Source organism: Phocoena phocoena, chromosome 14 (genome assembly GCF_963924675.1).
Source record: "Phocoena phocoena chromosome 14, mPhoPho1.1, whole genome shotgun sequence".
In the NCBI taxonomy this organism is placed as follows: domain Eukaryota; kingdom Metazoa; phylum Chordata; class Mammalia; order Artiodactyla; family Phocoenidae; genus Phocoena; species Phocoena phocoena.
Genome location: NC_089232.1, coordinates 55,484,794 through 55,508,340, shown reverse-complemented (window position 1 = coordinate 55,508,340; position 23,547 = coordinate 55,484,794). Strand labels below are relative to the sequence as shown.

Below are 23,547 nucleotides of genomic sequence, written 5' to 3'. Positions count from 1 at the left end.
ATAGACTTTCAACCCGTTTCTCCTGCTTTTTTGCTCTCACCCTGCTTTCTTTCTCATAATACTTGGTAGCTTCAAGCGATAAGTCAGTACTCGCCCTGTGCCCACCTTCTCCGTGGCATCGCTCTCTACGCACATAGATTTTCACTTCCTTCTCTTGACTAAGTGTGTACTTTTCCTTTCTTTTAAATCTATTTTCCATCTTTTTTTGTTGTTGAAAATCTTTCTTCCATTGTTGCTTTTTTTTTTTTTGCGGTACACGGGCCTCTCACTGTTGTGGCCTCTCCCATTGTGGAGAACAGGCTCCGGACACGCAGACTCAACAGCCATGGCTCACAGGCCCAGCCGCTCTGCGGCATGTGGGATCCTCCCAGACTGGGGCACGAACCCGTGTCCCCTGCATTGGCAGGCGGACTTTCAACCACTGCGCCACCAGGGAAGCCCTGTTGCTTCATTTTTTATTGTCATTGAAATGTTAACACATTTTCATTGATATTTTGGTGTAGTTTCATGGGGGAAGAGGAGATAGATACATATGTTCCATCTGCCATCTTAAAATTGGAGTTCTTCCTTTGAGGCCTGGGTAACTTAATTTTATGGTTGTAATTCAAATGACAAGTTAAATGTGTAAATTTAAAATCAGTTCGTTTGAAAAAAATATTGAATGAAAGAAAGGCTGATTAAGTCTATCTTAATAACCAAATAGGTAATGTACTTTGTAATAATGCATTTTTTGAATTTTATTTGTGTAGAAGAAATTGAGGAAGAATCTGAAACAACAGTTGAGGCTGACTTGACAGATAAACAGAAACATCAGTTGAAACATAGGGAGCTCTTTTTGTCTCGCCAGTACGAATCTCTGCCTGCAACACATATCAGGTAAGAACTCTTTAGAAGTTGATCTGAAGTACTCAGTAATATTGTGACAACTGGGAAAAACAAACAGACAAACTAAAACAACCTTTTTGAAGCATTTTCCAAACTCTCCCCAACAATCTTGCTCAAATTAGTTCACTAAAGGCTTCATTGTGTAATCTTATCTTGGAAATTTATAGTGTATATTAGCATTTTAAAGCCCTGCAAATGTCCTGTAGTAAAGTAACCATGTTAGCTTTGTTTTAGTCCAGCCATTTCCAGTTTATTTAAGTATGTATTAGCATCTTGCAGAACAGTGTCCAGCAGATACCATTTTGGGAAATGCTGGTCTTCTCCAGATTCCCAGAAAATAATATAGTCATTGGAGTCCAAGAACTAGAACCTGGTTCTAGATCTGGTTCCCGGCACTTGTCTCTTGACCTTGTAGGATACAAGGCTTTTGATTTATTTATTTATTTTTGAGGTCCTCTGGGATGAAAACTTTATATTCTTTATTACTCACTCACTTGTATCTGATCTGTGTAATGATGGGATGTAAAAGTGAAATCCAGTCCCTGGTTTGTAGTTTTGGGAGAATGGTGGTGGTCTTTTTGATCCGGTAGTGGTAAGATTTAAGCATAGATACAATTCAGCTCTTTCTGAGTGCTGTCTGTAATAGGTGCATTTTGGAGGTATAACAAAATGTTTGAACTCAAAAACTTCAGAAGGAGTTGGCATTTACTCAGCCTTCGAGAGATTGGGGGGCATGTTTCAGGTAAAGGGAACAGGTAAGCATGGGTGTGTGCAGGGAACAGCCTGTGTCCAGGATACAGTGTTTTTGTCCCCTAACGTTAAAGGAATTCCTTCAACTGTTGTTCACAATCTTTACTTCTTTTATTCAACTCCTCACTAGTTATTATTGTCTTAAAAACTGTTTATATATGGAAATAAAATGTATTAACTGTTTATTTAAAAAAAATTGGCCCCTCTTCTTTAGCCGTGAATGTTGGTATTGTATCTAAGTCTGTCTTTTTTGGGCTCAGACATGTTTGGAGACTTCCTGAAGCTCCAGTTTGGTCTTTGTAACACAAACACACATGCCCCAACTCCCCGGACCTTTGTGTATTCTTATACTTCTCTTTTCAGAAATGGACACAGAGATCTTCTGAGACAGGAAGTGTATCACAAAGATACCAGAATCACCTTTCTCCAAATCTTTTCAGAGATAACTTGATCCTCCTCAGTAGTTAACATCATATCATTGCTTTATTTAGGTTTTTTGGGGGATACTGTGTTTATTTTTGTTTCAGAATTGCCTTTAGTAGTATAAAATTGAAAGTAAATGTCCATTAGTAGGGAATTGGTTAAATGAATTATGATACAGCAACTACAACAGAATATTAGATTTCTGTTGTTATAGAAACATTCTATTGTATGTTGATAACTAGAAAATAATCAAATTCAAGAAAGTATGTAAAAATGGGGACACTGTGTTTAGATTGGCTAGAGTTAGTATGTTCTGTGTGACTTACGTCCTGTGTTAGAAAAGATAATCAGGCCAGTTAATGTGGGAATAATATTTAACCTAAAAATAAGGGTATTTCAAGAAATAAGAAAATTGCTTTAAGATATAGGTAACTAATAAATGCTGAAGAGCCATATGCATTTATCATTTAATTGGAAGAAGCTAGAATATAAAGATTCATTTTAAGCTCAAGAAGTTATGTGGCCAGTCATAAGACTCTTGCCAGAACAAGAATCTGACAAATGGTTTTAAAAATGTATCCAAAACACGCAAGTATATTTTTAATTTACCCTCCTGATAGCTTGGAATCTGTTTATAAGTAATGTTGGTTTCCTTTAACAGATTGCTTGGAATGGAAAAACTAGTGAAGTATTTTTCATGTTTCATAAGGACTGAGAGAGTATATTGAAATGTAATTATCAAGACACCCCTTTGTTGAACATAGAAGTTACATAGAACATACGATCATTCAGTCATGTTGCACACATTTCCTGAGTATATTCTCAATTAGGGAGCTTGCTAACTGCTTGATAAATAAGACAAGGTTCCCCAGCTTGTAAACTTAAGGAGTTTACCTGGTGGCAATTATTTTGAATATGAGGAAGAGATATAGACATTTGAAGCATTTGTTTTTTTTAATTTTTTTGTTCTCCAAGCTGAGAGGGAGTAGTGTGGAGGCATATTTTCTCATTTATGGCTCTCATTTTCAAACAGCTGAATGGATTTAGGGGCAGTCTCCAGCCAAAGCACAAAGCTGTGCTAACCAGCCCTCATGCTGATGTAGAACAAGTGCACATTGGGGTGATCTTGACATTTTGCTAACGTTGAAGTCATGCCCTATTTATCTGTGCTTTAACAGGAGAAAATTACTGAAGTCCCATTGTTCTTTGGCAGCAAAGAGGGGTAATTTGATGAATACTGGCTTTTGATTCTTAGGGGCATTATTAAGTGCCCAGAATTTCCTTGGTGCTGTATGGAACAGAGGAGAAAACCTGACTGAGGCATTCCTGAGGTCCTTTGTAGTTTGGGAGCTATAATACTAACTGGGTGCTACAAGCTTCCCAAAGTGACAGGGAGGCAACTCTTCCTTCCTTCTAATTTCATTGGAAGAGAATGAATAGGACCAGGACTTTTCTGGGTAGAGTTAGTGATTCAGCTCTTGTTGAGGATTTGTTTGTATCTATCTTGTTAGGATAGATAGGATTTGAACATGAGAATTCCTTTGGAACACTTTTTGGGGTGAAGGGGAGAGACGGCATGCTTCTTGCACAGTGCCTTAGGTCATTAATAATAGATTATATGCTGCGTGGGCTATAAAGCACTATAAAATTTATTGTTATGCCAGGTGCTAGACCTGTCACTTTGTGTGTGTGTGTGTTTGTGTGTGTAGAATACTGTGTTCAGTTATATAGAGCCCATGTTTATTGAACTTGGCTTTTAAAAATTCTAACATTTATTGAACCTTTGTGATAGGTGTTATTTCAGTTGCTTTACATGTATTTTATTTGATCTTCCCAATGACTTTGTAATGTAGGTCCTCTTATTATCCTCATTTTACAGATGAGGAAACTGAAACAAAAAGGTTTAGTTTTCAGTCTCACAGCTTTTAAATGACAGATTCAGATCTTGAACTCAGATCACGTGGCGGCAAATATACAATATTATGATATATCAAGCTTTCACATGGAGGGCTAAGCAGTGAATAGGAAATCTTTTGTGTACATATTTTTTGTCACCAAATGAAATGAATTTATAAAGCATATATAGCAACCATGATAAAGGGAGAAACGGAAAAGTTTCTAGCCAACAAGAGGTATTTGGGGGATGGAATACTGAAGTTCTTGTCTTAACACTCAGTGTTGATGAGGGTGGGGAAATAGATAATTCTTCTATATTTGAATGTTAATATAATCAGAGAAATCAAACTTTAATGTGTGAGTATCCTTTGACCCAGCAATTCCACTTTTTTGATTTTATCTAACAGAGGTTCTCATGCAAGTGTGTAGAAATATATATACTGATATGTTTATTGCAGAATTGTTTTGTTTTATTTTTTTAGTTAAAGATTTTTTTGCAAATAAATGAGGTCATTTTCATTCATAGATAGGAGTCAGCATCACAAATGTAAGTAGGAACTTGGTATTTGATAGGTTTCAGGATTGCACTACTATCAGAAAATGCAAGCAACTTTCATATTTATTCTTTTCTATATTTCTACTTTTCTCTGAAATGAAAGCACATTAGGTATATAATGGAAAAAGTATTATTTAAAAGTTTGCCTTAGAGGAAAACATAGGCAGGACACTCTATGACATAAATTACAGGAAGATCCTTTTTGACCCACCTCCTAGAGAAATGGAAATAAAAATAAACAAATGGGACCTAATGAAACTGCAAAGCTTTTGCACAGCAAAGGAAACCATAAACAAGACCAAAAGACAACCCTCAGAATGGGAGAAAATATTTGCAAATGAAGCAACTGACAAAGGATTAATCTCCAAAATTTATAAGCAGCTCATGCAGCTTAATAACAAAAAAACAAACAACCCAATCCAAAAATGGGCAGAAGGCCTAAATAGACATTTCTCTAAAGAAGATATACGGACTGCCAACAAACACATGAAAGGATGCTCAACATCACTAATCATTAGAGAAATGCAAATCAAAACTACAATGAGATATCATCTCACACCAGTCAGAATGGCCATCATCAAAAAATCTAGAAACAATAAATGCTGGAGAGGGTGTGGAGAAAAGGGAACCCTCTTGCACTGTTGGTGGGAATGTAAATTGATACAGCCACTATGGAGAACAGTATGGAGGGTCCTTAAAAAACTACAAATCAAACTACCATATGACCCAGCAATCCCACTACTGGGCATATACCCTGAGAAAACCATAATTCAAAAAGAATCATATACCAAAGTTCATTGCAGCTCTATTTACAATAGCCCAGAGATGGAAACAGCCTAAGTGTCCATCATCGGATGAATGGATAAAGAAGATGTGGCACATACACACAGTGGAATATTACTCAGCCATAAAAAGAAACGAAATTGAACTATTTGTCATGAGGTGGATAGACCTAGAGTCTGTCATACAGAGTGAAGTAAGTCAGAAAGAGGGAGACAAATACCGTATGCTAACACATATGTATGGAATTTAAGGGAAAAAAATGTCATGAAGAGCCTAGGGGTAAGACAGGAATAAAGACATAGACCTACTAGAGAATGGACTTGAGGATATGGGGAGGGGGAAAGGGTAAGCTGTGACAAAGCGAGAGAGAGGCATGGACATATATACACTACCAAACGTAAGGTAGATAGCTAGTGGGAAGCAGCGGCATAGCACAGGGAGTTCAGTGCATAGCACAGGGAGATCAGCTTGGTGCTTTGTGACTGCCTGGAGGGGTGGGATAGGGAGGGTGGGAGGGAGGGAGACGCAAGAGGGAAGAGATATGGGAACATATGTATATATATAACATTCATTTTGTTGTAAGCAGAAACTAGCACACCATTGTGGAGCAATTATACTCCAATAGAGATCTTAGAGAAAAAAAAAAAAGTTTGTACATTTGGACGTTAGAGAGGGGAAATGCCGTTTTGCATCCATTTTAATCCCCTGCCTTTCATGACAACCTGGCTGGTTTTGATGAAGACAGAATAGATGGGAATCTACTAAAAACTAAACTCATCTTTATTCTCCCTTCCCCAGTAGTAGTAAAGTACAATAGAAACATTAGCTACTGTTATCGTTTGATAGCAGACCTGTTTCTAATTTAGGGATACATTTTCCAAATGTTTTTGTTGCAAAATGCTGTTTCCTTCAAGAATTATTCTGTCGGTTTATATTCCCACCACAGTATATTATGAATATGCCCATTTTGCTGTTTCCTCAACATCACTGCATATTAAAATTTAAAAGTAAACTTTTATTGTTTATTTTATGATAACGGAAGAATTATAATTTATTGTTGAAATGGGAAAAACACACAAAGAGACACACACCCCGCTGTAATCCCTCCACCCAGCAGCACTGACGTTTTGGTGTACCTTCAGTGCATTTTCATTCCTAATCTTGTGTGTGTTCTTTGGCTTTGGGCTGCACGCTGTTGGAGTTTACTCAGAGGCAGAGGAGCTACATTCCTTGCGTGCGGCTTCCTGTCGTTAAGCAGTGCTTACTCTTCAGTGCTGCTATTGTCATCTTTGCTCTTTCTAGGTTGGTTGGTTTGTTTTTAAATATGTGAGAAATTTGGTAGGAAAATGAATGATGGAACAGCAGGAGGAGGGGAGGAGGACAGTTAAATAAAGGCTGGAAAAATTCCATTCTTGAGACATTAATAGACATGCCTGATAGGTTTGATATATATGAAGGAGCAGAATGAATCTAGAGTAAGAATACTTTGGGGAACTCCCTGGCAGTCCAGTGGTTAGGACTCGATGATTTCACTGTAGGGGGATGGGGGGGGGATGGGGGGGAGGGGCATGGGACAGGACTTAAGATCCCGTAAGCTGCGAAAAACAAACAAAAAACCAAAAAAATAATATTTTGTTACTCAGAAAGAGTGCTCATTCAAAAACCAATCCAAGTGTCACGATCTTATAATGGGCAGAGATTTCTTAATTAAGATCACGAAGATATTCTTCTATGTTTTCTTGAAGTTTTACTGTTCCACCGTTTATATTTAGGTCTGTTTTATGCATATGGTGTGAAGAGAGGTCAGTTAGAAAATTAAGTTTAAAAAGATACTATTTACAGTATCATCAAACAATATCAAACACCTAGGAATAAATCTAAAGAAAGACGTCTAGGGCTTCACTGGTGGCACAGTGGTTAAGAATCCGCCTGCCAACGCGGGGGACACGGGTTCGAGCCCTGGTCCGGGAAGATCTCATATGCCGCGGAGCATCTAAGCCTGTGTGCCACAACTGCTGAGCCTGCGTCCCACAACGACTGAAGCCCACATGCCTAGAGCCTGTGCTCCGCAACAAGGAAGCCACCTCAGTGAGAAGCTTGCACGCTGCAACGAAGCCCCAACGCAGCCAAAAATAAGATAAAAATAAATTTAAAAAAATAAAAGATGTCTAAAAAGAGGGAAAGATGTGTAAAAACTCCACACAGAAATTACAGAGTATTGCTAAAGGAATTAAAGATTAAGTAAATAAATGACAGTAAGTCTGTTTTTCCCAAATTGATCCAAAGATTCAATGTAATTCCAAAGAAAAGCTTAGCAGGGTTGTGTGTGTATGTGTGTGTGTGTCTGTGTATGTGTATGTGTGTATAAATTGAGAAGCTGAGTCCAAAATCTCTGGGAATCGAAAGGACCAAGAACATTTCAAATCATGGTTCGTGTACTTCTGGATGTCCCCGTAGACCCATTCAAGAGGGCCTTTTTGAGATCAAAACTATTCTCATAACAACAGTAAGATGTTATTTCCCTTTTCTCCATGTTGATTTTGCAAAAGCAAAATCATGTGCAAAAGCAATGGTGGGTAAACTGCTGGCACCAAGTCAGCAGGAATCACGTCAGTGTCACCAAACTGTGCTATATTCGTCACTGTACCGTATGCATTTGCAATTAAGAAAAGAAAAAAAAAAGACAAGTTCCACTTAAGAATGTTCTTGGCGAAACAGTACCATTTATTAATTTTAATAAGTCTCAACTGCCTTTTTTTAAAAATTGAGGAAAAATTCACACAACATGTTAACCACTGTACAGTATACAGGGTACAATTCAGTATAAAAGATTCAGTACACTGACAACGTTGTGCAACCATCACCTCTCCCTTATTTCAAGAGATTATACATCTTCATTTTCCGATGTATGTAAGTCAAATCATTATGCTGTACCCCTTAAACTTACATGGTGCTGTATGTCAATTATACCTCAATAAAACGGGAAGAAAAAAAGAGATTCCACATCTTTTTAATGTTGCATGTGCTGAAATGGGAAGTATGCATAAATCGTTTCTGCTGCATATAGAAGTGGGATGATCATTTTGAGAAAAAACTCATGGGCTTGTTTGAAATATGAGCTAAACTAGCTACCTTTTTCATGGAACACCATTTTTGCCTGAAATAACCACTGAGAGATGAACTGTGGTTATTTTTTAAATTTTATTTATTTTTTTTGCGGTACGCGGGCCTCTCACTGTTGTGGCCTCTCCCATTGCGAAGCACAGGCTCCGGACGTGCAGGCTCAGCGACCACGGCCCACGGGCCCAGCCGCTCCGCGGCATGTGGGATCTTCCCGGACCAGCACAGGAACCCGCGTCCAGTGTATCGGCAGGCGGACTCTCAACCACTGCGCCACCAGGGAAGCCCGAACTGTGGTTATTGAGACATGAGTATTTGACGGATGTTCTTTGAAAATGAAGTAAACTAGTTACTTATGTGAAAACCTGGTTGTCTGTTAAGCCAGACATTGAAGAGATTTGCAAAAATGTAAAATAACGCCACTGTTCTCATTAATTTGGGGGGGGGGGAATATAGTAATTATTAATAACAAATATTTGCTAATATGTTTATTTTTATTTTAAATTAATGTCAAATTTTTAGTTTTAATTTCTATCATGGTAAATATTGATAGATGTAACCCACAAAGGCAAAAGTTCATTGAGGTTCTCAATAATTTTTAGGAACTTAAAAGAGATCTTGAGGGGGCTTCCCTGGTGGTGCAGTGGCTACGAGTGGCTACGAGTCCACCAGGCAGTGCAGGGGACACGGGTTCGAGCCCTGGTCCGGGAGGATTCCACGTGCCGCGGAGCAGCTAAGCCTGTGCTCCACAGCTGCTGAGCCTGCACTCTGGAGCCCGTGAGCCACAGCCGCTGAGCCCGCATGCCGCCACTAGTGAAGCCCGAACACCCTAGAGCCTGTACTGTGCAACAAGGGAGGCCACTGCAATGAGAGGCCCGCGCACCACAATGAAGGGTAGCCCCCGCTCACTGCAACTAGAGAAAGCCCGCGCCCAGCAGCAAAGACCCAACGCAGCCTAAATAAATAAAAAAATAATTAAAAAAAAAAGAGATCTTGAGACCAAAAAGTTTGAGAACCATTGATAAAGTCAGTCTTGAAGAACAAAAATGTTAGAGGTTTATATCATTCGATATTAAGACACTTGTATAGCTACAGTAATTAATGTAGGGTAGTACAGGTAAGTGGATTGTGAAATAAACCAGTGGAACAGAATAGAAAAGCCAGAACAGACCCACATATATAGTACAACTTGATATTTGATGAAGGCGCCTGTGCAGTGTTGTGGAAAAAGGGTGGTCTTTTCAGTATATGGTGCCAAATCAGTTGGGGCCCTAGGGGAAAATAAATGAAGGCTTCCCTTTGTCTCTCCCTATCTCTCTCTCCCCTCCTCCCCCCCCCCCCCCCACTATTTTTTTGTTGATGAATTGAGGATTTTGTTTCTCACCGTTTTGATTTTGCTGATTGTATCCCCCTGTGTTCAACCACGTTCCCCTCTCCCTCCTATTTCTCGTGAATTGGTAATAGAGGATGTGGTTTCCTTCATTCCTCCTGCCCTGCCTTGGGGAAGAGTGAAGTACAAGAGACAAAAACTTCTTCATAGGTGGTGTTGTACATTAGGAGGTATATAATCTCTCATTTCTGGATGTTACTGGCACTTATTTGATGCTTATTGCCTGGAGTTCCATTAATCACAGTTGTTATAGAGTGGTGATATTCTAATTATACTGTTCTTCATATACTAGTTGGAAGGCTTCTGTGTTTTTTGGTTATGACTCTTAATTTTAGTTTTATGTTTTAGTGTACAACAACTTACAGCAGAGGCTATCAACTTTATCCGACTCAGCCTCTCTTTTACATATTTTTTAATACTTCCTATGCTATTCTGGAATGAAATTCATAGATAATTTATTACTACACATGTGATACATAGTTTGGCTTGGAATTTAATTTTGGGTTGAAGGTGACTAACCCCAGTGTCCTCAAACATCTATTGTCATTGAAAGTAGTTTTATATCACATAGATTCTCCATACTCTGCATATTACCTGTTTTTTTCCAGCTTTTAAATCTTAGAATTCTCTTATCCATTGTATCCTGAAATTTCAGGGATGCCTCAATGATGAGGATATTTGGTAGATCATTTTATTCTATTTTATTTATTTATTTTTAAAGCTTAAAGGTTAAAAAAAAATATTTATTCCTCCCTCCCTTCTTTCCTCCCTCCCTCCCCCCTCCCTTTCCCCCTCCCTTCCTGAAGGCTTCTTAGTTGTGGCATGCTTGCAGGATCTAGTTCCCAGACTGGGGATCAAACTGGGGCGGGCGGGGGGGGGGGGGGCCTGCATTGGGAGCACGGAGTCTTACCCACTAGACCACCAGGGAAGTCTGTGTTGAGGCCTTTTAAAAATCTTCAGAGAAAACCAATTTTTACAGATTTATGTTTATTGATAAATAAGTAGTAATGCTAAGTTTTAAGTATACAAGTAATAAAATAATAGAACTCCACTGTGGATTAGCAGTCTCTCTCCAGTTTGGCTACTAACGTTAAAGAAACTTACTTGGAATCTTTAAAACAAAATTCAAACAAAGGCAGTTTTCTTCCTGTACATTTCATTGTGTCAGTATTTTTATTTTAAGATGTTAGATTTTTGCAATTTTCTTGGTATCTGTAAACAAAATTTAAGTTAGCCAGAAGAGTGCTATTGAGACTATAAGTAGTGCTACTTAAGAGATGAATGTAACATAAAGATAGTTATTTTTTTAGTATACTTAGGCTCTTAGGATTGCTAAGGAAGAGGAGGACTAGAGGAAGAACATAGAAAACGGGAAAAATCATATCACAATTTAACATTTTAAAGTCTGCATGTTTAGCACACCTTTTCTTGAATGTTGTGTTTATACTATATAATCTTTCCTTTGAAATGATCAACCCTGTGGGTTGAAGTGTTTTCTTCTCCAACTAAAGTCATAATGCAGAAATGCATTGGGCTGGGGCTTCCCTGGTGGCGCAGTGGTTGAGAATCTGTCAGTGCAGCGGACACGAGTTCGAGCCCTGGTCTGGGAGGATCCCGCATGCCGCAGAGCAACTGGGCCCCGTGAGCCACAACTACTGAGCCTGCGCGTCTGGAGCCTGTGCTCCGCAACAAGAGAGGCCGTGATAGTGAGAGGCCCGCGCACCGCGATGAAGAGTGGCCCCCACTTGCCACAACTAGAGAGGGCCCTCGCACAGAAACGAAGATCCAACACAGACATAAATAAATAAATAAATTTAAAGACTAAAAAAAAAAGAAAGAAATGCATTGGGCTGTATCACAGGATAGCCTACATATTGTCCCGAGTACTGGTGTTCCACGTGGTTGTGGAAAGAAATGCTTGTGAGATTTTCCTAGTAATCAAAACAATTTGTCATCCTGTCTTGGAGAAGAGGAGCTTCCTAATCCTAGCACCTTCTTTTGAACATTCTGCTTTCTCCTAGTTATAAAAGGGAAAAGTGGCACCAAGAGAGGATTTTTTTTCCCCTTGAATTCCTCTTTGATAGTTTCTTTCATGTTTGTTACCATATCTCCAGGATCATGGGTTAATAACTTGTTGCTTTGCTTTCTTCCACATGCCACAGACGGAAGGGGCTTTCCAAAGCACTGCTTGTCATGCTTCTTCACAAAATCCATTGAGCTATCACATTAAGCTCAAACTTCTCTTCTTGGCTTTTCATTCCTGTCTTACCTACTCACGCAACTTCTCTGACATTGACCTTGGCATTTATACTACTCTGATACTGCTACTGTTCATTTCTAAAAATTTTAGAAATCTCTCTTCACTTTCTCTTCTCCATTCCCTTTCCTTTGTATTTCCAGTATATCACAATTTTATTTAACTTAATAATCTGTATTTTATGAACGCATAAATATTCCTCACATAATTCATTGTTGTACAATCTCATGTTTTCCTTGGAGTTAATAATTGTTTTGCCTTTTCCTTTTGATGAGTCTTCTAAAATGTAAAAAATTTTAGTCCTTGCTTATCTGAAGATGTTTTTCACACTTGACTGCTGTTTGTTTAGGCATATATTTCTGGTTTGGAAATAATTTCCCTCAGAATTTTGAATCTTTTCATTTGACCTATCTTACATTGCTGCTGTTGAGAAATGTAATCTTATGAAAGCATTTTGGATCTTTGAACTTCATTAATTTTTAAAAAATTTGTTCATTGTATTCCGTGGATTAAATGCTGTATAAAACTGTTTGCTGAATTTCCAGTCACAGAACCAGGCATGGTTCTTTACATGAAAAAGTGCTCAGAATTCAGTTTGTGGCTAATATAAGACTCATAAGACCAATGACACAAATGCCCCTGTTTTGGGGGGGGGGGGGTCTTAAAAAAATAAGCATTTTATTTTGGGATACTTTTAGATTTACAAACAAAGCTGCAAGGATGGTACAGAGAGTTCCCGTGTACTCTTCACTCAGTTTCCCCTAATGTTGATGATTTATAGAATCATTACATCTTTATCAAAGCCAAGAAATTGACATAGATGTATTACTATTGACTAAGCTCCAGACTTTATTCAGATAGTACCATTCTTTTTCTGATGTCCTTTTTTTGTTTCACGATTTACCCTGACATTTCATTTAGGTATCATGTCTCCATAGTTTCCTCTGGTGTGTATCCCAGTCTTGCCTTGTTTTTCATGACCTTGACAGTTTCGAAGAATAATATATATATATTATATATATTTTTAATAATAACTTTATTGAGATATTGTGATGGTTAATTTCATGTGTCAACTTGACTGGGGCTATGTGAGGCCCAGATATCTGGTTAAGCATTCTGGGTGTGTCCGTGAGGGTGTTTCCGGAAGAGATTATTAGAATCAGTAGACTGAGTAAAGCAGATTGCCCCCCCCCCCCCGCCCCCCGTGTGGGGGAAACCTCTTCTAATCTGTTGAAGATCTGAAAAGAGCAAAAAGGTAGAGGAAGGGAGACTTCTCTCTCTGTGTGACTGACTAAGCTGGGACCTCGGTCTCCTGCCCTCGGACTGGGATTTACAGCATCAGCACTCCTGGTTCTCAGGCCTTTGGACTTGGACCAGAACTACACATTTTGTTTACCCATTCATCAGCTGATGGAAATTTGGGTTGTTTCCACTTCTTGGCTGTTATGAATAATGCTGCTGTGAACATCCGTGCACAGGTTTTTCTGTGGATGTATGTTTTCTTTTCTGGTATCAGGCTTAGGAGTGGAATTGCCGGGTCAGAGGGCAACTCTGTTTAACATTTTGAGGAACGGCCAAACTGATTTCAGAAGTGACTGCACAGTTTTATATCCTCACCAGCAAAGTATTAGGGTTCCAGTTTCTCCACATCCACGTCAACACTAGTTATTGTCTGTGTTTTTCATTGTAGGCATCCTTGTGGTTTTCTGTGAAGTGTATCTCACTGTGGTTTTGAGTTTGCGTTTTCCTAATGGCTGAGAATGTTGAGCGTCTTCCCCCGCCACACTGGCAAATAGTTTGTTTTTGCATATGTTAAAAATTGAAATATAGTTGACATACAACATTATGTTAGTTTCAGGTGTATTAAATAGTTATTTGACATTTGCATACATTATGAAATGATCACAGTAAGTCTAATAATCATCTGTCCCCATACAAAGTTACAGTTAGGTTCATTGCTTGAGGTTCAGGGTAAAACAATTGGGTTATCTATATTCAGAAGTTGATAATAGTTCCTTTAGTTTGCTGTTAGCTTAAAATTTATCATGCTTTTTCCTGTGAGCCAAGATTTGTTCAGCATAAAGGAAGCCAACACTTTAAATCTCTTTTTAAACTACTTTTATCAACAACTCTTGGCGTGGTGGTACATGTGTTAATTACATATTCATATTTACTTCATAAAATAATTCTGACTGAACCTCTTACTTTGTTAGCTGTTAATATATGTACATGAAAATTTAAGTGTCACATTTTCATTTTTAATGGGGAAAAAGGTACAATACTACATTAAAGAAAAATTAAGAACTAAAATTACCTATTATCCTTTCCTCTTTGCATAAAATCTGCATTTCCAAAAATAACTTATATTTTAGATTGGTTGGGATATCTATCCTTCTATTGGTTTTGTAATCACGTTGTGCCTCTAAAACAGTATAATCAGTGTTTCCTTATCTCCTGATATAAATATGAAAATAATGGTTTAGTTATTAAATTCTTTTGTCATTTCAGACAGTATGGAGGCAACTTTATGCTATATTTTTTTGTTTGTTTGTTTTTTGGGTTTTTTTTGCGGTACGCGGGCCTCTCACTGTTGTGGCCTCTCCCGTTGTGGAGCACAGGCTCCGGACGCGCAGGCTCAGTGGCCATGGTTCACGGGCCCAGCCGCTCCGCGGCACGTGGGATCTTCCCAGACCTGGGGCACAAACCTGTGTCCCCTGCATCGGCAGGCGGACTCTCAACCACTGCGCCACCAAGGAAGCCCTATGCTATATTCTTTTAATGAATTTTCAGTGTCTGTTATCCTATAAAATTCAAGTGATATCTATTAGAGTAACATTTACAGCATCTGCTCCTCTCCATTTAAAAAAAAAACCTGACTTTAGAGAACTTAAAAAAATATTTTTTCTAGGTGATTAAGTATTAAATGTTAGAAATACTGCTTTGTCAGCAGTTATTGAGGCAAGAGAAGTAAATGGAACTATTTTTGGAAATCCCGTTTGCTGCTTAAGCACTCTTGCATGTATAAGCATGTATTCACAGGTCATAAGAGGTTCTTCTGTGGCAGCTGTAGATGCGGTAACAGCAACAGAGCCATTTCCCTGCTCGTAATTCTGTCCTTTGTAAGAGCTTGTCATGTAATTGTTGACTTTACATATGCATTGAAGTAATAATGTTAATTTTTCTGCTTCAGTAATATGCATGAATAAAATATATTAGAAAAGCAGAAAACCTTTATAGCTCCTGGTAATCAAATTAGAGATTTGACAGGATAATATGGAAATACCACATGCTCACAGAGAAATCTTATTTTTTTAAAAAATAAATTTGTTTATTTATTTTTGGCTGCATTGGGTCTTCTTTGCTGTAAGCGGGCTTTCTCTAGTTGCAGTGAGTGGGGGCTACTCTTCATTGAGGTGCACGGGCTTTTCACTGCGGTGGCTTCTCTTGTTGCGGAGCACGGACTCTAGGCGCGCGGGCTCAGTAGCTGTGGCTCGCGGGCTCTAGAGCGCAGGCTCAGTAGTTGTGGTGCACGGGCTTAGCTGCTCTGCAGCCTGTGGGATCTTCCTGGACCAAGGCTCGAACCCATGTCCCCTGCATTGGCAGGTGGATTCTTAACCACGGCGCCACCAGGGAAGTCCCTGAGAGAAATCTTTTGAAGCGATAACAACCTAAGATGATTAACAGAGAAAGATGTTTTGATGAGAGGAAATCTTTTTTTAGATTTAAGGAATATACAGTTGCAAAATGTTTAGTAAACTATAATTTTTTTTTTTTTTTTAGTGAACTATAATTTTTTACTTATGTGTTAATATTTTACTTTTGCAAAAGTTTTGCTTTTGGTAATTTTTTCCTTTGAATTGTATTTCACTCTGATAATCTAACAACAAGCTTCCTATTTAATATATATTTGATGCATTTGTTTTTGCAGGCTATTTCATGGGGAGCAAGTAGTGACTTTTGTTTAGAAAATCAAATGATATTATGACATTTAAAAAATATTTTGTGAGCCCTGACCAATATCTGTAACTTGAATAGTCTATCAAAATTCTCCTGTCAAATTTGTAGCTATATTGAAGTTTTCAAGCTGGGAGGATAATTTTAAAAGTGGTAATAAATACAACTACCTGAATAACCCTGATTTTTCTCAGGTCTAGATAAGCCTTTTTTACCTCTTTTTTAAAATATTTATTTATTTATTTATTTATTTATTCATACATACATACATACATCTTTATTGGAGTATACTTGCTTTACAGTGTTGTGTTAGTTTCTGCTTTATAACAAAGTGAATCAGTTATACATATACATATATCCCCATAGCTCCTCCCTCTTGCGTGTCCCTCCCACCCTCCCTATCCCACCCCTCTAGGTGGTCACAAAGCACCGAGCTGATCTCCCTGTGCTATGCGGCTGCTTCCTACTCGCTATCAACCTTACGTTTGGTAGTGTATATATGTCCATGCCTTTCTCTCGCTTTGTCACAGCTCACCCTTCCCCCTCCCTATATCCTTAAGTCCGTTCTCCGGTAGGTCTGTGTCTTTATTCCTGTCTTACCCTAGGTTCTTCATGACCTTTTTTTCCCTTAAATTCCATATATATGTGTTAGCATACGGCATTTGTTTTTCTCTTTCTGACTTACTTCACTCTGTATGACAAGACTCTAGGTCCATCCACCTCACTACAAATAACTCAATTTCGTTTCTTTTTATGGCTGAGTAATATTCCATTGTATATAGGTGCCACATCTTTATCCATTCATCTGTCGATGGACACTTAGGTTGCTTCCATGTCCTGTAAGCCTTTTTTAAAATAGACATTTCCTTTCCAAGCACACACCCAGCTATTATCAAAGGTAAATGCCATGAGACTTCAAGGTCCATGAATCTTATTTGCCCCTTGCTCTCCAGGAGTTTCTTGTATTTAAATTTTAACTAGTCTTTAGAACAGTTTCAGTAAAGGTAAGTTACTTAATCCTGATGTGAATGTATATTATTTTAGGTTCTCATATGCAGTGGCTACTTTAAAAATTTGAAGGTTATTTCAGGCACTGGTTTGCATGGTGTTGTCTTTGAAAATCCCTTGTATAAAATTACCTCATATTAACTCTTTACAGATTCAGAAACTAGCTCTTAGTCTGAATATTGCATTGTACTCTTCTTTTTTTTCTTGAAAAATTAGGAAATACCTATAAAGTGTTTTATGTTACAAGGATTTACTGCCTAACATTGTTCCTTCCCCAGATTAGCCTCTCAATAAATGTCTACAAACACAGCCTTATTTTTTAGGTTACACAAAACCAAGATGGTAGAGAGTCCAAGTATATACATATATAGATTTTCCTAAAAGCCATCTAGTTTCTTAATACCACCTTTACATTTTGAATATTCCTAACTTTGTATATATCATCACTGTGAGGGTGAGGTGGCCTTTATTTATTCACTTTTCTCCTCTTTCAACAGGGGGAAATGCAGTGTTGCCCTTCTGAATGAGACAGAGTCTGTATTGTCATATCTTGATAAAGAGGTAATTCACAATTATACTTGTTTTTGGTTTTCCCTCTATTTCATAAGAAGCCCATACTTTTGTATTATTTCTTCTTCTAACAAATTATTGGACAATGATAGCAGTATTATGGTAAAAGTATAATGACTGGACTGCATTCAGTTAATTTTATTTTTCTGGTTAACTGAGATAAAAGTTGGCAAAAACTCCCATGTCTGTCTGTCTCTTTTGCTTGGTACTGAAAAGCTTGTAAAGTATAGCACGTGATTTAGTTGGTAGTGGAAGAACTATTTTTGGCTTTATGAAATAAATGACTTCAGTATACTTGGTCCTCCTCCCTTTTTTTCTTTTTAAATAAATAGCATTTCTTTTCCACTGTTTGCAGATGAGATTTTTACCATTGGTGGTCTGCTTTCTTCCCTGGAATCCTAATAAACTTTGTCAACTAAAAATATTTTTTTTCTGTAAACTTCAAGAAGCATTTTAAACATTTTTAACAGGTTGAATTAGAGCAAGCACTTCATTGAAGGGAGGAAATTCTTGTAAGCAAGGCTATTCCACATTTTGTAGTTTTATGTGACTTTTATCATTTGTGTTGTGGGGAAAATATTTTACTATTGATAATATTTCAGTATTTAAGCTTTATAATTACATAGTGTTTGTTTTCCCAAAATCTTTATTACACATAGGTTTTTGTTTTTACAGAATTAAAGGGACATTTTTTCTTTTTTTTTTGTTTGTTTGCGATATGCGGGCCTCTCACTGTTGTGGCCTCTCCCATTGCGGAGCACAGGCTCCAGATGCGCAGGCTCAGCGGCCATGGCTCACGGACCCAGCCGCTCCACGGCACGTGGGATCTTCCCAGACCGGGGCACGAACCCGTGTCCCCTGCATCGGCAGGTGGACTCTCAACCACTGTGCCACCAGGGAAGCCCTACTCTGTAGTTTTGTGGTTTCATTATTGTGACATTGGATTTATTGCTTTATAAAAAGTAGAAGGAATTATGTTTACCTAGGTATTTTCTGTCTTTTTTTTTTTTCTAGGATACTTTTTTCTACTCATTGGTCTATGATCCCTCAGTGAAAACACTGTTAGCTGACAAAGGTGAAATCAGAGTGGGACCTAGATATCAAGCAGACATTCCAGAAATGCTCTTAGAAGGTATGTTTTCCTTTGGGTTGCAAATCCTATGAAAACAAATGTACCTTGAAACTCAGATATTTTCCTCATATGGAAGAAACAACTTTCAGGCTAAAGTTTAAAAGTAACGGGCTCTTCCAACTTTAGAAATACAACAAACAGCAATGAAAAATAATTTAATCGATCAGTTATTCATTTTTTATTTCACACTTTCATGAGTTTTCTGCCTGTGTTTTTCTTTTAAATACAACTTTAAGAATGTTAGTGTTGTTGAACTTGTGTTTCAGTGTGACACGCTCATGCCTTGAGATCCTGAGTGCCTTAATGTCATCTATCTATGGTAGCCTTGCAATCTAGTGAACATTTACATTTTGGTGGGGATTTTGGCTGATCTGCGTAGTTTCTATACCAGAGAGATTCAGAGCTTTGCATTTTAAACAGATCTTCCTAGCAAGACTTTTCTTTCTTCTGCCATAATTATATACTTAAAACCTTTATTTTCTGATTTCAAAAGTAAAACATTCTTACCATTAAAAAATAAAACACAAAGAAACGTGTAATATAGAAAATGAGCACCACCCCCTTTCCTTCTTTCCAAACCCATATTTAATTACTAATATTGTTCAGGGTATTTTTTTTTTTTGGTACAGGCTCTGGCTTGTAACCCATTCAGGTGTGGTATTTGTGGGATGGCAAGTTGCACGTTGCTCTGCAGTTGCTTCTTTCAGTTAATAGTGTATCTTTAGCATCTTTCCTGATGAGCAGAGTGGCTTTATTCTTTTCAGTGACTTTAGAGTTCTTAAGTCTGCATGGATGTGCCACAGTTTATTTCCCTTATCAGTACCCTATTGACAGACTTTTAGGTGTTTACATTTTTTGATATTACAAATGATGCTTCTAGAAAAGCTTTACATATACTTATGCTGTGTAAATATTTTTCAAGCATAGCTCCCTGGAAGATATTGAAAATGCTTCTTTCCCCTTCAGAAAGGCTGTTAATTTTCATATGAGTGAACCAAATGCTTCCACCAATAGATTATTAAAGAAACCCCCTTGCCCATTTTGTGATATTATTGTCTTGGCTTTTCATTTTTTTTGTTGTTGCTGTTTTTTTTTTTTCTTTAATTTTTAAAAGTTACTTATGCTTTCCGTTACTGCTCTTCTGTAAATTTCTTGTGTATTTTCTATTTGGTTATTTATATGTATTGGCAAGAGTATTTTGCATATTAAAGGTAAACAAATGTAAAAGTATTTGCCCTTTGCCTGCCTCCTCACTTAAAAAAGTTAATGACTTTAAATTTGTTTTATTTATTTTTGTTATACAGAAATTGAGAATTTTTGTCATACAGAAGTTTAGAATTTATCCCTTAAGGTTTATATAATTAGCATTCTTTACCTTGCCTTACCTATAGGAAGTATATGCAGAAAAGTTAAATCAACTCAGGATAGAGTTGTGTTGTCATTGTCAGTGGTGGGTAGGTGAGGTGGCTGTGAATAATAACAGGTTGCAGACTTCTGCATTTTCATGAATTCAGTACAAGGAAAGGTCAGTCAGTAATTAAGCTTTGAGAACAGAATGCCACGTCTGCACTCATCTGTGTTTAGAAGTTTTTTTTGAAGAAATTGTAAGTAGTGACTCGGTTTATTATAGGCTGAGAGATTGCGTTTATTAGCATTCTGTTCTGTACAAACCATCTTTTCTTCCAGAAATAATTTTGGCTGTTTTATAGTCCTTAATGTTTGATCTTAGACTTTTATCACTACGTGTAAGTGTTCACTAAATATTTATTGTTTTATTTTTAAAAACACTTGATTTTTAAGTTTTACAAATAGTGCTGCATTGTGTCCTTTATATAATGCATAATTTTGTACTCTGGATATAACTGGAAAATATGTTCCCAGAAATGAAATTGCTAAGTCATAAGGCATGTGTTTCTGAAATTTTATGCAAAATGGTAATTGTCTTCCAAGTAATTATTTACAGGTATTTTTTTTCCTTGTTTTAATTAAGGTATAATTTATATGTAGTACATTTCACCCTCTTTTGTGACAGTTCTTTGAGTTTGGGGCAAATGTATACACTCTTAGTGAGATAGTTCAGTAAGTCCATCTATGCACAGGCCAAAAGCCAGGAGTGACCCTGGTGCTCATGTGTGCTTGTCGCCTGACCCAAGTTCTACATCCCCTAAGCAGCCCTTTGTTACTCCTCCCTGAACTTTGATCTCTCCCCTTGTCAAACTCTGCAGACTGTGTCGTTCATGTAATCTTGTGTGCTATTTTTATTATTTGACTTTTAAAATTTTGGACTGCCTGAGCTGTTGATTGTGTGGTCCTCTCTTTTTCATAAGAAAAAAATTTATATATATATTTTATTTAAATATAGTTGATTTACAATGTTGTGCTTTTTAATTTTTAAATTTATATATATTTTTTATTGAAGTATTTTAATTTATTTTTAAATTTTAATTTATTTATTTTTATTTTGGGTGCACCGTGGCTTGCACGATCTCAGTTCCCTGACCAGGGATTGAACCTGGGCCGTGGCAGTGAAAGCTCCAAATCCTAACCACTAGACCACCGGGGAACTCCCTAATTTTTTTTTTTTATGTTTGGTTCTTTCTTGAGCACTGACATAAGCCTAGGTGTATAGAAAGCCTAGAAAATTTTGTATATTGATAAATGCTGAACCAAGTAATAAAGTTGGGATATTTCAAGTAACGGGGGGCATAACAATCAGATCATGGAACCTCATGAGTTCCCACTTATCTGCAAAACTTTTACATATGATATTGCCCCTGAAGAGCATAAAGCTGGTTAGAGTTAGTAATTTGGAAAGCATATCTACCTAGCTTAGAATTTAAAAAATTATTTTAGGAAATGAAATCATATATAAAATGCAATAATTTATTCTACAGTACTTCTCAATAAGGATTTGAATTCTTGAGGGTAAGAACCTTGAGGTTCTTCTTCCAGGTAAAAGGAAAGATTCTTAACAGCTTGTGGCATTTGGGCAGTTACACCAGTTGTGACTAAATATTCATTAATATAATAGATCTTATAATTCATTAACAAGTACTAATTGCCTTTAACATTGTGTTTCTCTTAGTAGTCTTCCGGGTGGGTGGTTTACAAACTTTATTTAGGCAATAGAACCCTTTCTTATTACGCAGTATGACCTTAAATAAGAAAGTCAGGTTGTTGTGGGTGAAGTGGAAGAGAAGGCCCTGTTGAGTCTCTTGAGGTACCTTACTGAACCTTAGGATTCAGAGAATCAACTTGAAGGCCACTGTGCCGATTAGAATCCTGTCTCTTCGTTGCACAGTCAAAACCCCCAGTCCTTGCAGTTAGAAGCGCTTATGATGAAGTCCCTTTGTAACATAGTATAACGAAGGGGCTCTGTTTTCCCTTTGCCTTTTCCCATTTTTTAAATCTTAAAATTTATTTTATTGCAAACAGTATGAATTGTGGTAGAAAATGTAATTATATTGGAAACAAAAAGTAGTAGTCCCTCAGATCATCCCTTCGAACCCACTGTTAACCACTGTTATTAATTTAACATGTTCTCCCAGACTGTTTGTTATATAAGTATGTATAGAGGGCCATGAAATTATGTTCTGTAGTATTCCATTGTGTGATAGATCCAAGTTTATTTTATCTATTTATGTGTTTAATGGTCGGGCAAGTTTCCCCTCAGTTCTTTAAAATTTCTTGGTTGTGGCAGGGTTCTCATGTCGATGAGTTTTTTTTTTCTTACTGTCAAAGTTTATCATCAATTTGTCAATGTCTTCCTTTCCAGATTTCATTAGGATTCTGATTGAAATTGTATTAATATTAAGATTACTTTGGGAAGTGATTGATTATTTTATAATATTGGGTCTGCTTCTGAGGTTTCTGTTCTATTCCCCTGGACTGTCTGTCTGTTCATGCTCTAGTAACCCATGTTTTAATTATAGAGGCTTTGTAGTATGTGTTAATATCTGGTGAGCCTAGTTCCCCTCTTATTTTTCCAAGCTTGACTAACACCAGAAAAAAAAAATCTTCCTTCCTGTTTTTATTGGGAATGCAGTTAATTTAGACAGACATATTGATGATTTTGAAACATCCTATCCAGACACAAGGGATTCTTTCTCTTTGTTCAAGGCTACTTTTGGGTCTTGTGGAAGTTTTTTGTTTGTTTGTTTTGTTTTAATACAGATTTTATATATTTCTTGTTAAGTTTATTTTATTTAATTATTTTTTTTCTGGCTGCTTTGGGTCTTAGTTACTGTGTGCAGGCTTTCTTTAGTTGCGACGAGCAAGGACTACCCTTTGTTGTGCGTGGGCTTCTCATTGTGGTGGCTTCTCGTTGCAGAGCACAGGCTCTAGGTGCACGGGCTTCAGTAGTTGCAGCACGTGGGCTCAGTAGTTGTGGCACGCGGGCTCTAGAACGCAGGCTCAGTAGTTGTGCTACATGGGCTTAGTTGCTCCGCGGCATATGGGATCCTCCCAGGATCGTACCCGTGTCCCCTGCACTGGCGGGCAGATTCTTAACCACTGCACCACCAGGGAAGTCCCAAGTTTATAACTTGTTAGCTTTATTTATACGTGTTCATCTTTAGCAATGAAAAACATTGTATTTTTCAACATAAAGTCACTTTGGGCTCTTATTTCAACTTAAAGCATTTAGCGTATCCAAAATGTTTTTTTCAGTTGTAATCAGGAAACCAACTAGATGCAAGATTTAAAGAACCCCCTTCTTCTAATCAGTATATTTTCTGGGAAGAAGGAGTAGGGTGGCAGATAGGTACTCCAGCAGTTAAACCACACTTGAAAAACACAGACACTGCCATCATAGAAACTTTCAT

General features: G+C 37.5%; 1 protein-coding gene across 2 annotated transcripts in view; it reads left to right on the top strand.

The window, feature by feature from the left end:
• MTA3 (metastasis associated 1 family member 3) overlaps positions 1 to 23,547 on the top strand; it is a 128,459-nt gene that overhangs the window by 49,405 nt on the left and 55,507 nt on the right. For both annotated transcript variants that reach the window (XM_065890997.1, XM_065890996.1), the window contains exons 4-6: positions 750 to 876; positions 17,520 to 17,583; positions 18,607 to 18,724. In XM_065890997.1, the coding sequence (XP_065747069.1) occupies positions 750 to 876; positions 17,520 to 17,583; positions 18,607 to 18,724 (309 nt within the window). The remainder of the gene's footprint in view (positions 1 to 749; positions 877 to 17,519; positions 17,584 to 18,606; positions 18,725 to 23,547) is intronic.